A 19,984-nucleotide genomic window follows, 5' to 3' on the forward strand; every position below is an offset into this window, starting at 1 on the left:
GCATGTATGGTCAGTCTGTAATTTACATTGTCCATTCAATTATATGACACTGTAGATTATAGACTCGTCAACACTGCTGATTGTCTCCGGGTTCATGAGTTTGAATGAAGAGCATACATATCATTGAATCGGACCAATGTCATAACCCATTGAATCTGGGGGCCCATGTACAGGAGCAGAAGGATGTAGGGTGGAGAAGGGAGTCTTGCTGCCAAATTATGTTTAACAACTTGGTGTGAGATTTCTCACACATCATGGCACATGGCCCGATAGTGTGTATATCTTCAGTTGTGGTCTTCTGGCTCCTTGTTGTCTCCAGTAACTCAAAATAGGAGGAACCAGAAAAAAGGAGACAGGAGAGCAGGAGTGAAGCTACGTACGCTGGCAAGCCTAGTGTCTGGATGTGTCAGGAGACTTAGGCTAGGTCATTAACAGTAGTTGAGCAGTCAGAAAATGAAAGTTTGGGGAGCCACAAAGGAGGCTTATTACTGTGGTGGTGTCTGCAAAGGGGGCTTATTAATGTGCTGGGAGACAAAATGGGGCACTAGTATTATGTTCTGCAGAAAAGGGGACTCTATTACTAAAAAACTGTTGATTAAACTGTTGCAGTTTTACTGCCACATGTGTAACCCGAGGGTCCAAGAAAACTTGGTCCCAGCCCTCAGACCATGGGTCTCTGGAAGAGAAGGACGTTCGTCCTCGTTGACCCTTCATCTTTGCTACCGGATGATGATAATCTCTGCAGGACTCCCTACTCTAATGAAACTGCATTGTTGGCAAACAAGTGGTTGGTAACTTGAGTCAGCACCATAATGGTGCACAGATGGGAATATTATACCCTGTAACATCTAGAGGAACTTCTCACTGTTAAGTGATCAATTAATGTCCCTCAATGTGATTTGCTGCTTCATCTATTTGCCTCAGTAATTTTCAGTGGCTTCGGTTACATTTGGCGGCGAGTAGTAAAGCTGTATGAGAATTTTATTATTGCTCCCCCATATGTTTCATAGAGACTCCACATGTTCATCTCCCTCACGTATATCTTCCTGTAATATGGACTTTAAACAGGATTTGATATAAAGAAAAAACCCTCTGTCTTTCTGATTTTTATGATCCCTTCTGAACAGACTGTAACCCTGTAAGTTCATCGCCCAGTGACAGCTTTCAATCAACCAGGTCTCCGGTATTCCCACTATGTTATTGTTTTCCTCAGAAATTATTACTTCTAGTTTGTCTACTTTATTGGTCAGATGTCTAGCATTAGTCACCATACAGTTTAGAAGGTTTTAGTTATTTTTTTATTTTAAGTATAAGCCTACCAACTATTCTGCCAGTTCTAACTGCATTAACCCCTCCCACCACTTCACTTTATCTATCTATCTATCTAATATCTATCTATCTAATATCTATCTATATCATATCTATCTATCTATCTATCTCATATCTATCTATCACATATCTATCCATCTTTTATCTATCTATCTTATATCTATATATCTAATATCTATCTATCTCATATCTATCTATCTTATATCTATCATATATCTATCTTCTATCTATCTATCTATCTATCTATCTATCTATCTATCTCATATCTATATCTCTTATATCTATCTATATATCTATCTTCTATCTATCTGTGTTCATAGATGGTTAATAAATACACTTCTTCATCATTCAAACTGTCAATTTTATATTGAATTAGTTTAGTTGTGGTCGTTGTCTTCTTTGTGGCATTCCTTTGTGTTTTCTTTTATCACTTTTGTTCCTCAACCACAACAAAATAATAGGATGGTAGAAGAATCTTCCTGCGCGTTTCACAGTTTTGTGTCATTGAAAGAGCTGTGACCTCGCTGCCTACTATACATTGTATTTCCACTCTCCCTTCCATTCATACAATGCTGTTTTTGTGAAGGGTACTCGTACTCACATAAAAGGAAGACACCGAGGGGGGAGTGCAGAATTGAATCTTTATTGAATTCTAAGTGGTTGGAATACTCGTCCTATAGTTATAGTTATATTGACCTGAAGAAAGGCAATCACATCCCCAGTAAAACATTTGGCAATTATGTCTATGTCTGAGAAGGGGAAAATAAATTGCATATTGACTTTGGTAATAGCAATTAAGATTCCTCCCCGGATCCCTTACTCTGCATCCATTTCACCAATGTATGTTAATGTTATATGCTTCCCATATGGTTATTGCTATTATCTCTTACTTCCAGAGGAGGTTAGTGCCTGCAGGATGAAGCACTGAAGTAATCACCCGTAACAGTATGTCAAAACATGCAAGATGCAAAAAGTTTAGCCCTTAGCCAAGTTGGAGATGCGTAATAACATCGACTATGTTAAACAGCACACATAAAATTCCTTCCTATTGTGTTGTATTAGGAAATTCAGAATCTGACCTGATTATACTATATGGGTTGTCCAGTTTCTAAAACCCATTTTAAATACCCTATAGGATCCCAGAGTGAAAGGCAATTACACAGACAACCCTTTGCTTTGAATGAACAGTGTGTAATACTTAATTTCACCTGTAGGGGAGCTGCAGGGAAATTGAACACTTAGCTTTCCCCATAGATTACAGCTGAAGGGATACTTTGTAGGCAGTTTATTGTCAAGGGACCTTTCTAACAAGTTGGGATTGTTCAAAGTGGAGAAGCTTTTCAAATACAAGTAAGTTTTTAGATTGTCGGTTCCAGACCTTTAAATTCTTTGACAATATTTGCATAGATTCATCTAGACATAAATTAAACTCCTAGTGACAAATGGACTTCAGGCAACAGAAAATGATGCAGGTGTGAGATCTGGAGGAAAGCAAGAACATAAACTTGTAAAGTCATAAATACTCCAAATATCTGACGGGACCGTTCACAACAGATCCATCAAATGTACTATAATAGATCATAACAGATCTGTCATATTTATCCGGGATGCTGTAAGCCACAACGCTAATATGCTAGACTGTGTTTCTGCTTTTGACATATATGTTAGATAATGCACCTGATGGATTATAGACCTCTAGGGGCCTGACAGATATTAAGAGAGTGTCCTTTTGGCACCCCATGGGCTGGAATATATAAATAAAGTTGTTTTTTTCCCCCATTGGATACAAAAGTGTTGCTGCTTTTCTAAGAACTTAGACACTGCAAAAAAATATACTGTGCGGTATAGAATTGTTTGAAGTGGTGATTTAAGTGCAACACATAAAGTACAACTGTATGACATAATGTTGTGTAAATCAGAGACGACATCCATCCGGAAGACTTCCCAAAGTATATGTTAAACGTCACCCTTAATGTGTTAAATATACAGTTGCAGTAAACTTTAAATTGACACTTAACACAAAACAAAAGCTTTTGAAAAAGTCAATTAAAAGTTTGCTGAAACTATGCTAATTATTGAGTTAAGGTTTGCTACATCTGTATTTGTTGAACAGGAATCCTAAACACAATGGGGCATATGTAGTAAAACCCTTATTTCAGAATTCTGGTACCAAAAACTTACAATTTTGGTGCAAGTGTAAAAATGGCAACTTTTTGAGGGCTTACACTGGGCCCTAACTTGCAAAAAATTGGAGAGTTTAGATTTAAGGGGCATCAGATGGAGGTGCCTCTAGATGCAACAAATACATAAAGAGGCTTGCGTCTCTTAACCCTCTCCAATCCACTGTCTGACGTCTAAAGACATTATGATTTAAGGCTGTACAGCTCCGATGTTGGTAGACATCTGTCAGGGTTCTCTTACTGTATATTGCCAATGTTTCTGCTGTTGAAGCCTATCCAACGTGTCACCTCATGCAGTACTGGCTTTAGCCAGCAGATAGCACTGTTATATAACAGCAGAAAAAGAGTAAGCCCCCTAGGAAAACCAGGATACAAATTGGATTGGAAAGGGTTAATACGTTGCTCACATGAACTCCAGCAAACACCTTACTTTCATGAGTGCATGAAATAACGGTCAACATAAATGTGCCCCATTGTTTTTTAAGAGACGAACCCTTTCAATATGGGTCATAGTGGTGATTAGCTGATCACCCAGCGTCCTGGCATCTGAAGAGAAAGTGTGGGGTAAATGTAGTATTAACTTTCTTCAATTACTTATCTTATCTTAAACCATTGAAAAACTATTGTTATCTTTAAAAGTCATTGAAAATCTATTAAAAGGGCAAATAATCTGGGGCATAGAAAGTTATCTTAATGCGTTGAGTCACAATGAACTTTGCTACATCTCTATACACTGGCCATTCATGTAATACAAAGACAACTAATGTGTACCAGAACGGGAACAACTCCTACAGTGCAGCTCTCTGTATTGTCTTATAGAAGGCATTTTCCTAGTGAAGGATCTATTCTATGATGCCCATTTACCTTTGAATCTTGATTGTTTGGTTTGGTCAAAGCTAGCAGGAATGGAAATTACAGGATATATCTGCTGTGCTAATTTTAAAAATAGTAATAAAAAAAATGGACGTATGATTTTGTCTCTACAGCTTTACCGTTAAGTGCTTTGATGGGCTAAATTAGTGTAGTGATAATTTGGCCAATTTCACACACATGTGCCGAGCAGATCTAGTGATAAAATGGCTATATGCAACAGTTAATGTCCAACTCAGCTATAAAATGTTCTTAACTTAGGTGTTTTAGTGGCCTTTCTTATGCAAAATAGCTCCATGTAATGAAACATGTAGTCACCCAAAGAATGCAATACGGAAACACCTTCTAGCTTTAGAAGAGCTCCCCTTCAACCTTTTTCCCACGGAGCATTGTCATCAAGATCCCTACTAACTAGATCGCCACGTAGAATTGCAATCTCATTAGACTTCCTTCAAATTAATAATGCAGCATGCACAGCTAGAATGAAGAGTATCAGTAACTTTTTGAAAAAATCCATGGCCAAGTTCAGTGGGACAACAAATACTTTGAACCAAATAATAATATTTCTTCTTCACTAATAGCTTAGATCAGGCTTATCTTTAGATTTTATGATAGTTATAAAGTTTGAAGGTCTCGGATCTCTGATGAATTTAAAGGGTTTGCTTGGGGATCACATTTTCAATTACCCTGTTAGTAAATTTTGAGTATACATCAAATTTAAAAAAGCCTACAGTCTTTTTCTTGCACCACACTTTGACCCCCTTGCATGACCTTCGGCGGATGATTTTGGTGTCATTAGATTTGTGACATGCTCACCACCACCGTAAAATCATCAAATGTGAGTTTGATACATGGTGTGAGCTGTCAGGCAAGGTCAAAGTTCCTATGTTAAGTCTAGCGGTGCTGTTTAGTCGACAGCGCTGCTAGGGAGAGTCAGGGTTCCTTCACACCTGCGAGGGCGATATTGGGCTGTGACATCAACCTCGCCATCCATGTGGAAACCCCTGGATGCAAGGCATTTCAAATGGAAACAGCCTTGCATCCCTGCGGGTCTGAAGGAATCCCCCGATGTGACTGTGACAGCCACGGCAGGGAATCACGATATTATCCCATTGTTTTCAATGGGGCCAGTGCGGCTGCCACCATCCCCAATGAAAGCAATGGGTGATATCGCAAAAAGAAAGGACATGCTGCAAATTTTTCCCTGCATAGCATTGCAACATGGTGCAATGCAGGGAAACATCGTCAATGTGAATGAACACCACGTCAATCTAGTATAAATAATTTCCTTAGAATGGCTCAAAGGTATGCATTACACAGACAGTTCATTGATTTAAAGAGTAACGGCACATTTTAAAAACTTTTGACATGTCATCGTGACACATCAAAACTATTGATCAATGGGTATCCGGGTGATGAGACCCACTGATCATTAAAATGGGCTGCATCATTCACCTGAGCATTGAGTCTCTTCGGCTGGCTTTGTTGCCTGGCGGCATCTCTTGGCAGCTATAGATGCATGCATAGACTTGTATATCCATCTTCAGGACTTGAGAGGAGCGGACAGGTAATGAAGACAGCCGAAGGGGCATGGCATTCAGGTGAGCCCTGCAGCCCGCTCATTTCAGCACCCGGACCTCCACTGATCAAAAATTTTCATATGTTGCTCTGATGTCAAAAGTTTCAAAAGTGCAGTTACTCTTTACGTGCTTATTTTTCCCTGTGGGGGCGCTGTAGTGAAATTGAACAGTTGCTTCTGTTTCTCTCAATGATTATACCTGATTGCTCAGATTCAGCAGCGGTATACATAGTGATAACCTTTTTGTCAGGGGTTGCTTCTAATAAAGTAGACAACCCCCTTTACGTCTCAAGTACATAACCAAATGTTTTTTTCAATTTTTGCAATTGACCATATTTTGTCAAATCCTCCCCAATCCTACAAGTATGAAGTCTATCATTTAATTTCAGTCATGGACCTCCAGAAATCCATAACAAAACTATAGGGTTGAGATTAATGATTTGTGTCCCCCAAGAATATTCCTCTATGAATGTTTTGACCTACTTGAAACAGAGAGATGGAGTCATTAAGGTCAAAGCTATTAGTTACAAACTGTTACATTAATTGTTTCAAGTTAGTTCTTATGACAGTATTAAATCTAGTCTGCTTTACCTGCTTCACTAGTCCTGATGACTCGGGATGGTATGCTGGGATCTCCGGTTCCAATGCTATTAGTGGCTACCACTCGAAATTCATATTCCACCCAAGGATTCAGATCGACTGCCATAGCTGATTCCATATCGCCACTTATAATGTCAGGAACTGGTAAAAGTAGAAGACATCACATCACAAAACTATATGTAAAATAATATAGACATTACAACAAAAAACTCAATTAAATCTCAGATTTCCTGACAGAAAACAAGTGTTTTCTGTCAGGAAATTTCCTATTTAGCACCTGAATATAATATAGCGATACAACATAGTAACATAACTAGTAGGGCATATTCACACAGAGTGGATTTTGTGCAAATTTTTCTCAGTGGGAAAATCTGCATCAAATCTGCTTCTTCTGTATCTGACCATTCCCATAAAATTGAAAATAATGTATCTAGTTCAACTTACAATACCCTACAATGTTCATCCAATTAAATACATTCTGTCCCACTTCTAGCTGTTTTTCTGCAGGAAGTGGACAGCTCAATACTTGCACAGTGGCCCGGGTTGGTACTGCAGGCTGAGTCCCCTTCACTTCAATTTGACTCCACTTGCAGTACCAACCTGGGTCACTGCACAATGTACGGAGCTGTCTGCTTCCTGCAGCTTATCAGCTAGAATTGGGACAATGCCTTTAATTAAGCCATAAACGTAATGGATGGGGAACTGGTCACCATGTGGTCATGCTGATAGCCTTGTGCACCTAAAAGAGTTACAGCAGCAACCGTGCCTTGTCTGTCCACTAAAATATTTAACTTTTATCTCTACATGTGATTTTATATGCTCTATCAATGAAGTTAGGAGTGGAATTTGCAGCTGCAAATTCCACATGGAACAGCAAAATTCTGCCACAAATTTGCATTTCAGTGTACTATAGCCTCACACATGGATTTAGCCCTTTTTAAAGGCCAAATTCAATGGAGATTCTATGTGACATCTACATCAAGAAGTAACACAGCCCTTTTTTTTTCACCACGCCTCTAATTTTGGGAAGAGGGGGTTTTCTTTTCAGTATTGTACGTTATCATTGGGAATTGAGAATTTATAACTGTGCCCCAGAGCTTCAAGTAAGTACATCCAGGGATTTCGGGGGTTGTTTGGTTTAGAAAAAAATATTGTCATATAGTCTTTTAGGGTATAGTGAACAGTGTTTAGTGAACGGAACCAGTAGAGCCCTGTTTCGGGTTGAACTTTGCTAACAATTTGTCTCGGTACAAACTCAAACTGAGCTTTTAGCAAAGGTGTACCCAAGACAGGATTCTACTGGTTCAGTTCGCTCAACACTAGTCCAGAATACTGGTGTATACCACTGTGTAAGACCCATAAAACCATGTATAATACTCTCAGAGGGCTTTTATGACTCCTATGTGCGCAAAAAAAAAAAAAGGCTCCACACGTTAAAAATGTGCGTGACTATAGCTCCATGCCCAATTGCTTTCAATGGGGCCAGCAGCACCAGCCCCATTGAAAACATATGGAGAAGATCACGATCTTCTGCCACAGCTGTCACAGCTATGGCAGAGGATTCCTTCATCCCCATGGGGAGTCCCATTGTAACTGAACACTGTGACAGTGTTTAGGGATGAGGGGACTCCCCGTGGAGAATCTTTTCGCATAGCACCGACCTTCCCGGCGCACGGATACCCTATCTTTTGCAGGTGTGAGTATTTAGCGCCTGTAAAAGATGGACATGTCAACACTACATAGGGAACCAATGTTCCTATCTATTGTCTGGCTTTCTCCCTTAGGGCGCCCACCCACTGGCGTTTGCGATTTCCGTGCGTGAAAAACGCAGCGTTTTCGGTGCGTTTTTCGGTGCGTTTTTTGCGGCGTTTTCGCGGCATTTTCGCGGCTTTTTCGCGCCATTTCCATTGACATTCATGGGTACATTACGAGAAAAATAAGGACACATATGCAACTGACAGTTCCTATGTTAAAAAACGCAACGGACCGAAAAAAAAAACGCCAGTGGACAGGAACACATTCAAAACTAATTGCTCTTGAGAAAAAACGCAAAACGCAAAGGAAAAAAAAACGCCAGTGGGTGGGCGCCCTTAGACAGCATTTTACACCAGTTTTAGGGGTTTTGCTGTTCAGTTCAAACTAAATCGGACCAAAACAAACTTTTTGCAAAAGTTCAGTGAATCGGCCCAACCAATCTTTTCAAAAGTTCACTCATCACTAATTGTGAATTAACACAAGAGGTCTCTGGGTCAGGATTTTCATATATTTGGCAGAGTAAAGAAAAGCTATAAAGAGCATCTCCCACTCTGCATGACACGGACTTACTATTTATTTCAATGGGCCTCTGTGTAACTCTTTAATTAACCTGTGTCGGTGCTAGGTTCTCCGGCAGATCACAGCTGATTGCTGGGGTCCCCGGAGCAGAACACCTCTGTGATCAGCTTAATATCGGGAAACTCTTCTAATGAAAAGGGATTTCTAGCCCTTTTAAAAGGGAAATAAGGTAAATCCAATTTTGCGAGAGCCAAAACACTCCGAGCTTTTCCAAAAGTAAGCAAAAGTATTACAAATAAATTCATGAAAATCTTCCCAACCTGTAAAATATGCCTTTAATATAGGAAGCCATAAAGAGCTGACTACAGCTTAGCAGGGGCAACTAGTGAGGTGCTTTTAATACATTTTGTTTTATACAAAATGTTATTACATTTCAGACAGATTATATTAGTTTTAGCAATAAAAGTGAGAAAGCGCCGCAGTCATTTTCCTATTCTGTTATTTATAAAAAGCCTTTCAGGTTCCATGAACCTAACATTATTCGTTTTCTTTAAGAGCTTGATGGCTGCGGGCATTTGGGCTTGTGATCCAATTTTGAAAGTGTTGATACATAGGCAATTTACTGCTTCAGGTAGCGATAAAAAGTGTGCTGGAGATCAAGAACTTTACCCTTCACTGTAAACATTGTGCAAGCAGCAGAGCAACAAATATTTCACAGCTTTGGAGGAAAAAAATAATCTGTCCTTGTGATTTGCCTACTTACACAAAAATACTACAAGCCTGGAAGTCAAAGTCGCACCTCAGATCACAGCATTAGACGATATTGTAAGCCTAGAGCTGAAATATATGTGATAATAGTAATACATTATAGTCACATAATTATTATTTCCACATTTCCATGGGAAGCAAAATAACAATTGACCCTGCACACAGTAGATAAGGGGTAGTCAGCATGTCGAAACGTTCCGATTATGGAAATGGCACCATTGGCGATGGCTATGAAGGAGTTTGTTGGGTCCCCAACTGATAGAGCCAAGAGCTTCATTAAAATGGAATTCCAACTATAGGCATTTATGAAATATGTGTAGAGCGCTCATAGATATCGGGTAAGTCCCATTCATTAGGAGAATTGGGGGTGTCTTGACCCCTCGTGAGACAAGCAAAATGGCCAACAATGCTGAGAAATGACCAGTAACTCTTGTTAGGAGTTACTAATAGAGTTCTATTCAAGTGGAATTCCAACTATAGGCATTTATGAAATATGTGTAGAACGTTCATAGATATTGGGTAAGTCCCATGTATTAGGAGAAGTGGGGGTCTGTTGACCCCTTGTGAGACAAGCAAAATAGACAACAATGCTGAGAAATGACTAGTAACCCTTGTTAGGAGTTACTAGGAGTTACTAATAGGGTTCTATTAAAGTGGAATTCCAACTATAGGCATTTATGAAATATGTGTAGAACGTTCATAGATATCAGGTAAGTCCCATGTATTAGGAGAAGTGGGGGTCTCTTGACCCCTTGTGAGACAAGCAAAATGGACAACAATGCTGAGAAATGACCAGTAACGCTTGTTAGGAGGTTGTTGTGTCGCCAACCTTATCCCCAACTGATAGAGCCAAGAGTTCTATTAAAGTGGAATTCCAACTATAGGCATTTATGAAATATGTGTAAAACGTTCATAGATGTCGGTTAAGTCCCATGTATGAGGAGAAGTGGGGGTCTCTTGACCTCTCGTGGGACAAGCAAAATGGCCAACAATGCTGAGAAATAACCAGTAACCCTTGTTAGGAGCTTGTTGTGTCCCCAACCTTATCCCCAACTGATAGAGCCAAGAGTTCTATTAAAGTGGAATTCCAACTATAGGCATTTATGAAATATGTGTAGAATGTTCATAGATATCGGGTAAGTCCCATGTATTAGGAGAATTAGGCGTGTCTTGACCCCTTGTGAGACAAGCAAATTGTCCAACAATGCTGAGAAATGACCAGTAACTCTTGTTAGGAGCTTGTTGTGTCGCCAACCTTATCCCCAACTGATAGAGCCAAGAGTTCTATTAAAGTGGAATTCCAACTATAGGCATTTATGAAATATGTGTAGAACGTTCATAGACATCGGGTAAGTCCCATGTATTAGAAGTGGGGGGTCTCTTGACCCCTTGTGAGACAAGCAAAATGGACAACAATGCTGAGAAATGACCAGTAACCCTTGTTAGGAGCTTGTTGTGTCACCAACCTTATCCCCAACTGATGGAGCTAAGAGTTAAAGTGGAATTCCAACTATAGGCATTTATAAAATATGTGTAGAACGCTCATAGATTTCGGGTAAGTCCCATTTATTAGGAGAATTGGGGGTGTCTTGACCCCTCGTGAGACAAGCGAAATGGCCAACAATGCTGAGAAATGACCAGTAACTCTTGTTAGCAGTTACTAATAGAGTTCTATTAAAGTGGAATTCCAACTATAGGCATTTATGAAAGATGTGTTGATCGTTCATAGATATCGGGTAAGTCCCATGTATTAGGAGAAGTGGGGGTCTCTTGACCCCTTGTGAGACAAGCAAAATGGACAACAATGCTGAGAAAAGACCAATAACCCTTGTTAGGAGCTTGTTGTGTCGCCAACCTTATCCCCAACTGATAGAGCCAAGAGTTAAAGTGGAATTCCAACTTTTGGCATTTATGAAATATTTGCAGAATGCTCATAGATATGGGGTAAGTGAAGGTCCCATTTATTAGGAGAATTGAGGGTATCTTGTCTTCACCCCTCGTGAGATAAGCAAATTGGCCAACAATGCTGAGAAATGACCAGTAACCCTTTGAGGACATGGCCATTTTTTTTTTCATTTTTGATTTCTCCTCCCCACATTCAAAAAATCCTAACTGTTGTATTTTTCCATTGACATGAGGGCTGAGGTCTTGTGTTTTGTGGGATAAGTCGCATTTTTCAATGGTATTATTTAATGTACTGTACAATGCAGAGAAACATTCACTAACTCCTAAGTGGAATGAAATGGAAAAAATAACTACATTTTTCTATATTTTGGGTGGAAAGGAATTTGTTTTTACGGTGTTCATTCTTTGGTAAGAATGAGATAATAACTTTATTCTGTGGGTCAGTACAATTATAATACCAAATGTATTTAGTTTGTTTTTGCTGTTCTTCTTTAAAAAATATATATATTTTCTGTAGCCATCTTCTGACGGCCATAGGTTTTGAATAGTTTTGTTGTTGGGGTTGTGTGGAGGATCCTTTTTTGTGGGATGACCTGTGGTTTCTATTGGTGCAATTTTGGAGTACATATGGCTTTTTGATCACTTTTCATTACATTTTTTTCTTGACGGAGTGACCAAAATAGCACAATTCTGGCATTGTGGTATATTTTCTGATAACTTATACCATGCAGGATAAATTATGCAGTATTTTGATAGACTGGACCATTACTGATAGGGTCATACCATATTTGATTAGTATTTTTTTTGATAATTGTTTGCAACAATTAAAAACCTTTTTTTCATGTGTTTTACTTTTGATTTGTAGTCTCCTAAGAAGACTTGAACATGCGATTGGTTGTTAATTTCATATACTGCAATACGTCAGTATTTCATTATATGTCATTTCTGCGGCATTGTGTTAAGACATGCCACAGGAATGTTCTAATAGGCAGAAATACATGGCAACCCTGGGGGCCTTCAGAAGCTCCCTGGCTGTCATGACACCAATTAGTTCTTAGCAAAGTCATTAACATAGGGGTTCACTTACTTTTCCCCCCTGCACTGTGGCTAATTATTTACTGTGCTCAATAAAGGACATGAATGCCATGGTTGTCTTTGTGTTATTAGTTAGACTATCTTTGTCTATAGTAATTAGAGATGAGCGAACGTGTTCGGCTCCGCCCCTTTTCGCCCGAGCACCGAACTTTGCGAGCAATTCCGTGCTCGGGCGAAAAAAGTTCGGGGGTCGCCGTGGCAGCGCGGGGGGGTGCGGCGGGGAGTGGGGGGGAGAGGGAGAGAGAGAGGGCTCCCCCCTGTTCCCCGCTGCTGCCGCCCGCGCCGCCGCACCTCTCCTCGCCCCCCGGCGCCGGCCGAATCTTTACGCGCGGACACTGAAGTCCTCGCTAAAGCCGGTGTCTGGGTGCGTAAGTGTTCGTTAAGAACACGTTCGCTCATCTCTAATAGTAATAACTTAGATAACAATCAGGTCACATCTTATAGATGACTAGCTGATATACCCGGCTTCACCCGAGTTAATTTGATACAGGTGTTTGTGTTTTTTGTACAGAAAATATTCATGAAGTCATGGTAACTTCAGAGGAACCAAGGAATAAAATAAGTTTACACGGAGAGGAGTGTTAGATTCTCCTCAGGCTACATGTACCGATGTCCTTCTGCAGAATGTGCCACCCCTCCCATTCTCCCCACTTTTTACTCTTAAAGGTAACATCCCTTTCATTCAAATTTAACCCTAGACTGGAGGTTGCAGCCCCTTCTTAGCCTTAAAGGCATACTCCATCCCTGCAGTCCATGGCAGCTTCCTTATATATTTTACAGTTTTTCAGTATATACACAGGGGTCAGTTAGATTGTTCTGAGTATGTACACATAGAGGTGAGGTACATTGTCCTCAGTATACACACATAGCAGTGAGTTAGATTGTTGTGCCAAATTTCACGCTTGTACAACACCGGGAAGTTACATTGCATAGGGGTGCACTTACTTATGCAAGTAGAGTTGAATAATTAAGTTGTGACCCTTTACTTTTCCTATTTAGGACCTAAAGAATGGTCGTGCCAAATTTCAAGTTTGTACAACACCGGGAAGTTACATTACATAGAGCTGCACTTACTTTTGCAATTAGCATTGAATAATCATGTTGTGACCCCTTTACTCTTCTTATTTAGGACCTAAAGAATGGTCACGCCAAATTTCATGTTTGTACGACACAGGGAAGATATAAAATTAGATTAGGTACTAATCTAAAAGCATAGGGGTGCCAATACTTTTGCACTTGGCATTGAAAAATCAAGTTGTGACTCCTTTACTTTTCCTATTTAGGACATAAAGAACGCTCCTGCCAAATTTCATGTTTGTACGACACCGGGAAGTTAGAGAATTAGTGGCAAGTCAGTCAGTGAGTAAGTCAGACAGTGATGGCTTTCACCTTTATACATATAGATAAATAAAGAAGTCCAAGACATTCTAAAGGGTTCACTTACTTTGTCATGCAACTGTATGAGCAGGCATAATTTTGTGCTATAATCTGCTCTGATTTCCAGTGTAAGTGATTGCCAACTTTCATGTTTCCTTGTATGACCAATCCCTCTTGCTAACCGAACCCACTTTTCTTGCCACTTTTGTAAAGTTGCGGGAGGTATGAACCCTATCCTATCTGCACAGTAGATTTAGATTTTAACCCTTCGATGACCAAGGTTCATTGATGCTCTAGTGTCCAGGTCACATTCTGCAATTTTGGCATTCCCACTTTCAAAAAATCATACCACTTTATTTTTCTATTAATGGGGCTGTGTGAGGGCTCATTTTTTGCAGGGTGACCTGTAGTTTTTATTGGTACCATTTTTTTATTTTTTGTAATAACTAAACAGTCTTTATTTTAGTTATTTTTGCTCTTTTTTAATTAGTCCCTATAGAGGGTTTGAACTTGCGATTGCTTGATCGCTTATACAGTATAATGCAGTACAATGGTACTGCACTATACTGTTTTCCTGGCTGCCCATTAAAGACATACCACAAGCATGTTTTAATAGGCAAACAATTATGGCAGTCCTGGCAGCCATCAGAAGGCCCCAACTTGCTATGACATTGGGATGGCAATCTGTGATCTTATCACAGTGGGGTCATTCGGAACATTTAAATGCCACAGTCAGAACTAACAGCATCATTCAAAGGGTTAACATCCGTGATCTGAATTATCTCAGATCACGTCTACTGCAGGCGGGTGTTGGCTGTCAAAAACAGCCCCTATCTGCCATGTATGGAGCAGGTTTGCCGTCCAAGCCCGCTGTGTACACAGGATATGCTGTGGACATCTATATACAGCCTAACTGCATGGGGTATGTGTAGTTAGGATATATATAGTTGAATGTGTGCTTGGATGGGGTTAACATCATAAGGCCTCAGTCACATGGGCGGTTTTTTGCCCGATTTGCGGATTGCATAACGGATGTGCATCCGCAAATCACGTGACCGGGGCCGACGATTCGCTGAAAAATCTGCATCTAGCAGCATTTTCAGCGAAAGGGCCGAGCGACGCCCGCTATCCTCTGCCACAGCTGTGGAACAGCTGTGGCAGAGGAGAACGATGTTCACCATTGAATTGAATGGAGCCGGAAATATAGCCGGCTCCATTGAAAGCAATGGGCTGCCGGCAAGTGCTGTATGAATTTTCGGGGAAGGGCTTAAAATATAAGACCTTCCCTGAAAACCATCCTGAAAATGTGTAAAAATAATTTTAAAAAATGTATACTCACATTTTTCCTGCAGCTGGAGTTCAGCCGTGCCCGGCCAGCAGTTCTCCTGAACTGCTTTGTGTAGTATTCAGCAGGCAGGGATTTAAAATCCCCGGCTGCTGAATGGCCTGCGTCTGATTGGTCACAGCCCTCAGCCAATCAGAGGCAGCTCTCACTCACCCATTCATGAATTCATGAATGGGTGAGTGAGTGCTGCCTCTGATTGGCTGAGCGCAGGGACTAATCAGAGGCAGCTCACAGCTATTGAATGACAGCTGAGAGCTGCCTCTAATTGGTCCCTGCGCTGTATTGCCGGCTCCATTGACTTCAATGGGAGAACATTGTTCTTCTCTGCCACAGTTGTGGCACAGCTGTGGCAGAGGAGAACAATCTTTAGTATATGTTCTCAATGGGGTCGGCACTGCTGCCACAGGCCCCATTGAGCGCATAGACAAGCACCGATTTGCGCAGAACGCAAAAAAAAAAAGCCTTAACTGCAATAAATATAGATTTAAAGATTAATCGACACAAAATTTGGTACCTCAGAATAAGATTACCTTCCTTCACTTTGAGGAAACTAAGCACCCTTTCTTTCATGACTCCATTTTCGCTCTTCTTTTTTGAGAATCTGCATATATTTTCGAGTTCAGCTTCTACTTTCCCAAACAAATTTGACTTTTGAATAGAGCGGAGAATTTATTCTATGCCCCGATCCCATTTCATATTTCAAAGTTTCCTATAAATACGACTTGACCTACATTTACATTGGATGTCCGCAGACAGATCAAGGTTTTCCTGCCCCTCATTTGAAATGATGAAAGCATCAAATCCTTGAAGGTTTGAGATGGATGTCATTGTTATACATGCGGCATCCTATTAAATGCACCGACTTCCATATAATAAACTATGACTGCAAATTAGATACAGATTTGGAAATTTTCTTAAGTCACCTTAATATTGCCGGCACATTAGGTAAGCAGTTCGGTTTGCTTATCGTACCGTCTTGAAGCTTTATTCTAATGATACGTTGAAATTCCTTCTATAATGATGCATGTCTGCCAGCTCACTTTTTAAAAAATAGCCATGCCAGCTACATTTCTCTATATCCCTACAGGGGATTCTTGTTAACCATCTGCTATTGTATCCTATCAAAAGACAGGCAAGAATTGTAGCTGGAGATCCTGTATGGAGGTTATGCAATTAATTTTCTTCTGGGCACTGGTAGTAAGCTTTGCTTGAGCAATTCATTCTCATTAAGTTAGCCACAAGATGACAATCGAAGATGAATGGAAGAAAAAAAAATAATCGCTTTTACTTCTGGCCTACTTCTACCGCGCAAGGTAAATCAGAGCCATGGTGAAATATGGAATTAGAAAATAAACACTAATGAAAAAAGAGCGAGAATGGGTAATCATAAACACATGGCGATTTTATATTTACGCGTTTCAATGTAATATGATGGTGGGGGGGCCTTATGCTTGAACTGTACACCTCGTACCATTCGTTTTTGTCTTCCACCCACGCCTGAAAATAATACAATGGTGGTGGTTTGCACCATCTGCTCTATATAATTCATCATAATTGTTGCAGATAGTCATGGTGAGATGAAGTTACCTGAGCAGCTTAAAGGGCAACTCCAGTCCTATGTAATAATTCTCATATCTATTCAGTTGTTTGTAGACCAGAGACGGGTGCACAGGATAGGTCAGGGGGCTCTACATGCACACCCGCTATTGGATTCTGGCACCCTGGGTTACACCGGTGTGCTGTGACTCTCACAAAGTCAAACTTATCGTAACGATTGTCTTTTTGAGTTAGAAGGGTATTTCGGGACTACAGTATTGATAACTTATCCTCATGATAGGTCATCAATAGGTAATTGGCAGGGGGCTGCCACCCAGAATCCCTGCCAGTCAGCTGATTGAAGTGACAGTAGTGGACTTGGGTGAGGGCCGCTGTCACTTTAGTCCAAACCATAGCAACTGTATTTGGTAGTGTAGCTCACTAGAATAGGTCTAAGTTGCTCTCAAGCCATGTGACCAATGAAGGTGATGTCACATGCCTCCGAAAAAGTTCATCTCTAACCCTAGAGCCACTGCCTCTTCAATTAACTAATCAGCGGGGATCCCGAGTGGCCAAGCCCCAAAGATCAGACAGTGTAGTCCCGGAAACCCCTTTGACTAGGGTGGGTTGACATCCCGCCAGGATTTTAACAGTTTTTTATTGAGAAAAAATGTATTTGGCAGTACATAAGGGTTCTTCAATTGGCAGAAGAAGCAAACCATCTTATTGTCCTTCTCTCTAACTCATTGAAGGCTTTCTGCTTCTCTTCACTTCCTGAGCACAACACCTCTGGATGACTCAGGTGGCATATAGGACCCAATCGACAATCACCAAAAACAATTTTACTAAGTTGACACAGGACCTCTCTGGCTAGACTGCTTACGGCTCATACAACAGTCACTCAGTACAGCTCCTTAAGTGGTCAAACTGTGTGGGTGTATTCAGCGGCACAACATCACACACCGTGCCTGGAAACCCAACACCTATGTCCACATTCAAAATTTCTCCCGCTCTTTTAAGTCACACAACTGGACCTTCCCCGGTACCTTGCTCCCCTACCTTTAGAAACATGCTTTGTCATTTCACTTTCATAGGGCTATAGCCCAACATGCCTAAGCATGCTCTGACTTAACATGAGCACCTCAGTATATGATCCACCTGGACATGCAGGTCCTTACATGTTTAAAGTGGGGAGTCAGAATCCTCCAGGTACCAATGAGTAAAATCAGAGGTACAGTGTGGATTCATAATTATATGGGGTCTGTCTGCATGAAGCGTTAGTCTGATATCTTTCTCTGGTCTTGAAAGGACTAAAGAAAAGCTCAACCTTTGGTTAACATTAGTCATGGTTAAAACAAGACACAGTGAGGCAGATACTAGTATTACTTGCATTCTTTGCACTTATGATGTTTTAGATACTTTTACACACTTTATTAGTCATGTCCTAAAAGGGGGGCGTGGCTTAATAGAGTGTGGTTTTGTGGGGAAGAGGGTGTGGCCTAATGTGACATTATGCGCCACAATTTGCATCAAAAACTAGTGTAAAACTAAGCTGACACTATATTAAGAGCACAATCATCTTAATACACTCATTTAATCAGGTGGCACCTCTATGTGCCAAATGAAACACCAGCCATGCAGCTGCGGTAGGCTTTTTGGTATAATCTACCAGTTACTGGCATACATTATAGTAAAACAGAAAGTTCTGTGTGGCCACACCTCCTAAAACTGAGTCCTGGTCACTTTTTGAACCCCCACAAGCTGGATGCTTGGAAACCAGATCTCTGATGATCATGGGTTCTTATATAGGCCCCCATAAGTCTCTAAATCTGTCCATCCATGCATTGTATAGTCAGCCAATACGTGGTCAATGGTATGTATGGGCATGCTATTGAATGAGACTAAACATGCAGTAGTATTCTGGGCTACTGTACAGTGTATGGAGCACTGCTAACATAGTATGTAAGGTAAAAAAAAGACATATGTCCATCCAGTTAAGTCTATTACACCCATTGTTGATCCAGAGGAAGGCAAAAAAAAAACGCAATTAGGTAGAAGTCAATTTTCTCCATTTAAGGGAAAAATTTCCTTCCCAACTCAAATCTAGCAGTCGGAAAAACAGTAGACCCCCTGCAAATTGGATCTTAGTAACCAAGGCTACATCCACACGGGCGGGCGTAATAATGGGCTGAGAAACTGGCAACCATGCGATTTTTCACAGCGATACCAAGCGTTTTAAATGAAAAATAGCATTGCTTCTATGAAATTGCAATCCTTATGTGCGTGTTTCACACCTGTAATAGGATCGCAAATGTTTCCCATCGACTTCAATGGGAAACATTGCTTCACACTCACATAAACATTGAGTGAAATGAGGGGGTCATACAATGTCTGTTAAGGTCCCATTGAAAACAATGGGCCAAGCGTTCCAAGGCAACGCCCAAAGAAAGAACCTGCTGCAACTTTTTTTTTCTGGGATGCAAAGAATGAAAAGAATAGATTTCATATTAGTGCGGGTTTTGTGGGCATTGCATCGCACAATACTCTTACGACAATATCGCTCATGTGAATAAGCACTTAGCCTAAGGAATATTTCCATCATTGTGTTCCTCACCAAATTTGTGAGATAACAACTCAGGCCTTGCAGTCAGATGGTACCATGCAGCAACAAGCTTTACTACAATGGAAACCTTCTGTTAGTACGTCTTCAGTTCCCATTTTATTATTATTTGCTACAATGTATTTTAATAAGCAGGAGTTGAAGCTCACCAGTTCTTACAGTCTGCCAACCCAATGAGAAAGGACTGCGGGCTTGTAGATTGTAGTAGAGGATGGGACTGTGATTGTCAGCACCAGGACTCCAGGACAAGGTAGCAGTACTTTCCGTAATTTCCTCCACAATCACCACCCCAGGTGGTCCAGGTGGACCTGGAAGATAAAATGCCATGTTAAACTTGAAAAATAATAATGGACTTTCTTCTATGCATCTATCTATCTTTCTATCTCTCTCTATCTCACATCTATCTATAATCTTGATGAGTGAATCGATGGGAAACTGATCAAGTTTGCCAACAACACAAAGCTGGAAGGGATAGATAACACTAGAGAAGAGAGAATTAAAACAGA

General features: G+C 40.5%; 1 protein-coding gene across 1 annotated transcript in view; it reads right to left on the bottom strand.

The window, feature by feature from the left end:
* Window positions 1-19,984, bottom strand: part of CNTN5 (contactin 5) — an 802,468-nt gene that overhangs the window by 96,118 nt on the left and 686,366 nt on the right. The window contains exons 16-17 of the mRNA XM_066586592.1: window positions 19,628-19,786; window positions 6,550-6,699 (exon numbers count right to left, since the gene is read on the bottom strand). Of these exons, the coding sequence (XP_066442689.1) occupies window positions 6,550-6,699; window positions 19,628-19,786 (309 nt within the window). The remainder of the gene's footprint in view (window positions 1-6,549; window positions 6,700-19,627; window positions 19,787-19,984) is intronic.

The sequence above is a fragment of the Eleutherodactylus coqui genome, chromosome 1, assembly GCF_035609145.1.
Source record: "Eleutherodactylus coqui strain aEleCoq1 chromosome 1, aEleCoq1.hap1, whole genome shotgun sequence".
Lineage (NCBI taxonomy): Eukaryota > Metazoa > Chordata > Amphibia > Anura > Eleutherodactylidae > Eleutherodactylus > Eleutherodactylus coqui.